The sequence below is a fragment of the Triticum dicoccoides genome, chromosome 5A, assembly GCF_002162155.2.
Source record: "Triticum dicoccoides isolate Atlit2015 ecotype Zavitan chromosome 5A, WEW_v2.0, whole genome shotgun sequence".
Lineage (NCBI taxonomy): Eukaryota > Viridiplantae > Streptophyta > Magnoliopsida > Poales > Poaceae > Triticum > Triticum dicoccoides.
The window spans coordinates 26139242-26145838 of NC_041388.1; the positions used below are offsets into that span (position 1 = coordinate 26139242).

General features: G+C 46.0%; 1 protein-coding gene across 1 annotated transcript; it reads left to right on the forward strand.

Moving 5' to 3' along the window:
• Positions 1–159: 159 nt before the first annotated feature.
• Positions 160–1874, forward strand: LOC119298889 (DIMBOA UDP-glucosyltransferase BX8-like). Its single transcript, XM_037576194.1, has 2 exons — positions 160–790; positions 888–1874. The coding sequence occupies exons 1-2, from the start codon at positions 301–303 to the stop codon at positions 1760–1762; spliced, it is 1365 nt and encodes a 454-aa protein (XP_037432091.1). The 5' UTR covers positions 160–300; the 3' UTR covers positions 1763–1874.
• Positions 1875–6597: the final 4723 nt, after the last annotated feature.

Below are 6597 nucleotides of genomic sequence, written 5' to 3' on the forward strand. Positions count from 1 at the left end.
GGCAGCGAGGCGGTGGTGGCGGCGTTGGGGGGAGGTATGTCGGCAAATAATCAGTATGATAAAATGTGTAGATGCCAATACATCAAGATGCTAATTATTTGATTAATTTGCTGACAGGTCCAATATAAAAAATACTAAGTATAGTACATGGGCTGCTACCTTTGCTAAGTCGCTCAAAATAAACAAAAAAATACTACACCACTCCTCCGCTTGGTAAGGGAAGCTAGCTGCGTGCTTACAATAATCGATCGATCCCCGTCCGCCTCATTGCTTGTGCTTTGGTGTGGCTAGCCGGCGACGATGGCGACGCAAGAAAAAGAAGAGGCACCCCACGCCGTCCGCCGCCGGGTCGTCTTGTTCCCGCTGCCGTTCCAGGGCCACCTCAGCCCCATGCTCCAGCTGGCCGAGCTCCTCCGCGCCCGCGGCCTGCCCGTCACCGTCCTCCACACCGACTTCAACGCGCCTGACCCTACACGGCACCCAGAGCTTGCCTTCGTCCCGATCCACGAGGCGCTTCCCACCTCAGCCACCTCCCCCGACGCCGACATCGTCGCGCAGCTCCTGGCCCTCAACAGCGGTTGCGAGGCGCCCTTCCGGGAGGCCCTGGCATCGCTGCTGCGCCGCGAGGACGTGGCCTGCGCCGTCGTCGACGGGCAGTGGTACGCGGCGCTGGGGGCGGCGAGCGCGCTCGGCGTCCCCGTGCTCGCGCTCCGCACGGACAGCGCCGCCACGTTCGGCAGCTTGCTTGCGTTCCCTCGGCTGCGCGACGCCGGCTACGTCCCAATCAAAGGCAAGTCGTGGTGCGAGTTCATTGAATTGAATTCGACGTACTCAACCTTGGAGCGCATGTATCGATTGATGCTTGTGAACTTTGTGTGCGGTTGCAGAGGAGCGACGGGACGAGCTTGTGCCGGAGCTGGAGCCGCTCCGCGTGCGCGACCTCATCCGCATCGACGGCAGCGACGTGGACGCGCTGTGCGGCTTCATCGCCCGCGTCGCCGACGCCGCGCGGGCCTCCGCGTCAGGGATCGTGCTCAACTCGTTCGACGCCATCGAGGCGCCGGAGCTGGCCAGGATAGAGAAGGAGCTGTCCTGTCCGGCGTTCGCGGTCGGCCCGCTGCACAGGATGTGCCCCGGGCCGGCGCCGGCGGAGCACGGCCTGCACGCGCCAGACCGCGGCTGCCTGGCGTGGCTGGACGCGCACCCGGCGCGCTCCGTGCTGTACGTGAGCCTGGGGAGCGTCGCTCGCGTCGACCGCGGCGTGTTCGAGGAGATGGCGTGGGGGCTGGCGGGCAGCGGCGTGCCGTTCTTGTGGGTCGTCCGGCCCGGCTCCGTCCGCGGCGGCGGCGCCGACGAACCACCCAACGGGCTCGACGAGGAAGCCAGGAGCAGGGGGAAGGTGGTGGCATGGGCGCCGCAGCTGGAGGTCCTGGCCCACGAGGCCGTCGGCGCCTTCTGGACGCACTGCGGCTGGAACTCAACGCTGGAGAGCGTGTGCGCCGGCGTGCCGATGCTCGCGCAGCCGTGCTTCGCGGACCAGACGGTGAACGCGAGGTACGTGACGCACCGGTGGGGCGTCGGGCTGGAGGTGGGAGACGTGATCGACAGGGTCAGGGTCGCCGAGAGGGTGAGGATGGTGATGCTCGGGGAAGAAGGGGATCGGGCGACGGAGAAGGTGCGTGACCTCAAGCTGCAAGCAGACCAGTGTGTTGCTGCTAGTTTGGCCGTCGACAATCTCGTGCGGTACGTGCTGTCACTCTGAGTCGCCGGCCGGCTTCTCTACACGATTCTCCCCGTGATATTGAATAATGATCTCATCGGTGAATCATCGTCAGCGATGCCCTGAGAAAAAAAAAATGACACCGCTTCGGCAACGTGTGCTTGCAGTATGTGTAAAAGCAGGATCCACACTTGCATAGACACAATCATCTTTCTTCCATGCATCAAAGCAGGCTTGCGGTAAAATAATGTTTTTCTTTTCGAAAAAAAGGAAGACCCCGGCCTCTGCATCACACTTTATTAATTATTCACAAAGACTTTATAAAGTAATACACCAGTAAATCTGAAGCCACCATCTTGACAACATCTGTCGCTATTTTCTATCCACTTGATGAAGGGGTGCCGATAGTCCAAGCCTAATACCAAACAGTCCTCGCACCTAAGCCTAACATCTAAAAGAGGAGGCCTCAGTCAAGCCATATACCTGGTCTGGGGCACACACCAGTTCGGCGCACTCACAGAGGCCGCCGGCGTCATCTTCCACCGATCCATCTTCAGAGCAGGTACTGACACCACGACCATGCCAGGTCTGCCATCAACGCCACCACGACGCCAGACAGCGCCATCCTCCCGCGTGAGTCCGTCTACACACATCAATCCTTACCGACAAAAAAAGATTGCAGTCAGGCTGATAATAGTCGAGTGACATTACTTCGTCGGTCCGAACTAAGGAATCTGTTAGAAGAACGCCGAGACTCCACTGCACCACGCCACCGAGATCCACAGTCGTCGATGCGTAAGATGAAACACCGCTCCACCAAAGACGATGTCCGCTGGTCCCTCGAGCCCATGCACACCTCCAAGACTGACGCCCCCAAGGGGGAAACGACGCCAGAGCGCCGCCGTCATCCGATCTACCGATCTAGGGTTTCCCCTGAGGTAACAGATAAAGGTCTAGAACTTCTTCACGACAATGTCTTCAAGAAGAGAACGACACAGAAGAGAGACGCCATCGTCGGCCTTGGCATCTAGCCGAGTGCAAGGATTTCACCCAGATCTATTCGAAGAACCACCATCTAGTCTTGTGTACGAATTGCCGCCGTCTCTACGCGGGACTGGAAGTAGGATCCAGGCAGCCGTTGCCTGACCAGCCAGCAGCCGTTGCCTGACCAGCCAACAGTCGTTGCCTGACCAGCCAGCAGCCGCGCCACCAGAGAGCCCTACACCAGACCCCACCGCCGGCCCAGGAGAGGACGACGCCACGTACGCCCAGCAGCCACTGCCGCCAGTCCGTGCCGCCGCGCCCCATGCCTGCGCCACGTCGTCACTAGAAGAAAGTGTCCCGCGCCGCCATCCTTGGGCAGGAGGAGAAGAAGGCCCCCCCCGCCACCTAGGCCAAGCAGGCTTTGCCCGGCGACCTGCGCCGACAGCAGGGAGGAGGGACGGAGGAGGGGTGAGGGGCGGCAGATCTGGGCTTCCCCCGACCGCCCGCAAAGACGGCACGAGAAGAGGGACGAGGGGTCTGTTACGAGGAGAGGGCGGAGCGGTAAAATAATGCTACTTTGAGGCAGGAAGAAAGTGGCATCCGAGCAAGCAGGTGCTCTGATTTCCTAAACTTTTTCTATAACACCAATCGGGCAATGGAGGGCACCGGTGTCAAATGAAACAAAAGTGAATTTAATAGTGCTTTTAGCCTACTTTGTTTTAATATTGTCCGTATGTGATTGGTGCAAATGAAGAGAAAGAAAAAACAATAAAGAATACACTTTACCTATATGTAAGCCGTGTGGAAATTAATTTTTGGTTAGTCGATTTTTGAGACGTTGATTTCTGCTTTAAGATTCGTGTATTTAACTTTCTGGGTTCATATGCGTGTTGTTTGGCCTGTGTTTTCTTTACTGACCCATATTTAGGCCAATCAATTCTTTAATGGGCCGAAGCCTATTCCAGTGCGTCATTGCCTTCTTCATTCTCTTTTGGCTTTTTTACTTTTTTGTTTTTATGTGTTTTTTGTTTTTTTTCCTTTCCTTTATTAGTTGATTTTTGGGTATCTTTGGATGTTGGGTTAGTGTGTTAAAATTTCACTGTTATATGATTGTTCTTTGCATATTAAAAAATTGCAAGTTGTGTGAAAGTTTTTATATTTTTATATTTTATTTTTTCTTACAGGAAAATACCAACGCCATTAATTCATTCTTTCTTAAAAAACTTCATGATTTTGATATTGTGCTGTTATTTTATTTTCATTCTACTTTAAGGGTAATACCAATGACACCAATTCATTCGCTCTTAGATTGTTTTGCAAAAATTCCACTTTTATATGCTTATTCTCACATATTTTTAAAACCCCCAATTTTATGTCTATTTTGTGCAAATTTTGTCACTTTTTGTCTTTGATTGTTTTTTCCATTTTCTTTCTTTCTAAATGATACTTTTTTTGAACACAGTACAGATGCAAGCGCTCATATACATGCGCATACACTCACCCTATGAACGCACACACGTACACCCTACCCCTATGAGCACTACTATCGCCGGAAATCTAGAAATAAATCCATAAATAAATCCGAGCACCAGGATTTGAACCCTGATGGGCTGGGGATACCACAGTCCCTCAAACCATCCAACCACAGGTTGGTTCGCTTTCTAAATGGTACTTAATACCACTAATTCATTCTTCCTATTTTAATTTTGTTAGTTTTATCTTATTTTTTATTTTATTTTATTTTAAAGGGTAATACTAATGTCGATAATTCATTACTTATTAGTAAGTTTCTTTTTTGTGAGATTCCACTATTATATGCTTATTATAAAAACATATATTTTTTGTGTAAATTGCGTGCAAATTCATCATTATTTTTATTTATTGTTCCACTTTCTTTCTTATTAAAGTTAAAGACCAAAGCTGCTAATTCATTCCATTTTAGAAAATTTATATTTTATCTCTGTGTAATTATAATGCAAGTACTAAATAATATGTTTAAATTATGGCAGAATGTAAAAATTGAGTAGGGCGTTTCGGTAACCAAGCTCATCTGCACCCGGTTAGAAAAAAATCATAAATATTTCAAAACAAATTCAAAAAATTCCAATTCTTTTTTGTGCAGTAGGAAATTTGATGCGTGAGGCCCACTCCAAATTTCAAGTCATTTGGATATATGAGCAGCTCTCAGCAAAGAAGACAAATCAGGCTAAAACAATACCTAAACAGTAAACATTTTTACAGACCCCCAATTTGTCTTTTTTGCCGAGAGCTCCTCAAATGTCCAAATGATTTGAAATTTGGGGCGGACCTCACGTATCAAATTTTCTACAGCACAAAAACATTTTTGAATTTTTTGAGTTTTTCTAGTATTTTTTTCGAATTTTTTCGTCAGTGCGGGTGCAGATGAGCTCGGGTGCAGAGATGGATTTTCGGTAAAAAATGCACTACTATATACTTATTCTTTGCGCATTTCTAAAAGTGTAATTTCAGTGCAAAGTTGTTGGCAAGTTTTTAAACGTTTTTTATTTTCTTTCTTCTTAAAGGTTTCATTATTTCTTAGAAAAATTTATTATTTTAACTTTATTTTAGTTTTCTAATTTATTTCTTTTAAAAGGGTAATACCAATGCCACAAATTCATGTTTTCCTAGAAAACTTATTATTTTACTACTTTTTAATTTTAACTATATATTTTTCTTTTCTAAGTGTAATACCAATGTCACTAATCCATTCTTTTTAGAAAAAATGTGAAAAATTAACTATTATATGCTTATTTCTGCACATTATGATAATACATTTTATGTGTAAATTTTGTCCTTATTTGTTTTGTTTTTATTTTATTTATTATTAAAGGTAATAGCGATGTCACTAATTCATTCCCTCTTACTCCCTCTGTTTCAATTTATAGTGCGCATAGTTGCTAGCTCTTATACCAATGCAATGAGCTGGAGTTGTACTTTGTACCAAAATGACCCTGCATGCATGTTCTGCCCACACCCATGTGCAAGCGCTGCTGTGTGTCGCTGATTTCCATGCAAGGGGTAATTTGTCCAAACCACCAGCATGCACGCACTACATTTCGGAATGTGAGCAAAAAATCTATGCGCACTATAAAATGGAATGAAGGGAGTAGAAAACTTCTTTTTTGCATAAATTCCACTCCTATATGATTATTCTTGCATATTATACAAATGCACATTTTTTTGTAAATTATGTGCTATTTGTAATTATTTTTTGCATTACCTTATTCATTCCCCGTTAGAAAACTTTATTTTTTTTGTTTTTCTTTATTTTTGTTTTTGTTCATCAATTGGTTGTTTTTTTTGCGTTGACCAAAGAAGTTGTGGGCTTGTGTTAGTTTTGTATGAAAAAGGCTAAAGTTGTGCTATAACACTAAAATTGAGTAAAACATGTTTTGGCTATGTCGATTGGTTAGAATCGACTGGCCCAAATCATAGAATCAGGCAACTTCCCCGTAGTTATTCCTTCTCATGAAACTTCTTTTTTGCGAAAATGCCACTATCATATGCTTGTTCCGCATCCTATAAAAACCACAGTTTGTGTGTAAACTATGCGCTATTTTTTTTCATTATTTGTTTAATTTTTTTCATTTCCTTTCTTCTTAATGGTTACACCCGTGACACTAATTCATTCTCCCTTAAAAAACTCCATTTTTCTAGATTTGCTTTATTTTATGATATTTCTTCTTTAAGGATAATGCTAATGCCACCAATTCATTCTTTAGAATTTTTTTCTTGCAAAAATTTCACTATTATATGCGTATTCTTGCATACATTACCAAAAAACGCAAATTATGTGTAAATTTTGTCATTATTTGTTTATTTTTCTCATTTTATTTCTTCGTTTAGGGTAATACCAATGCCACTAATTCATT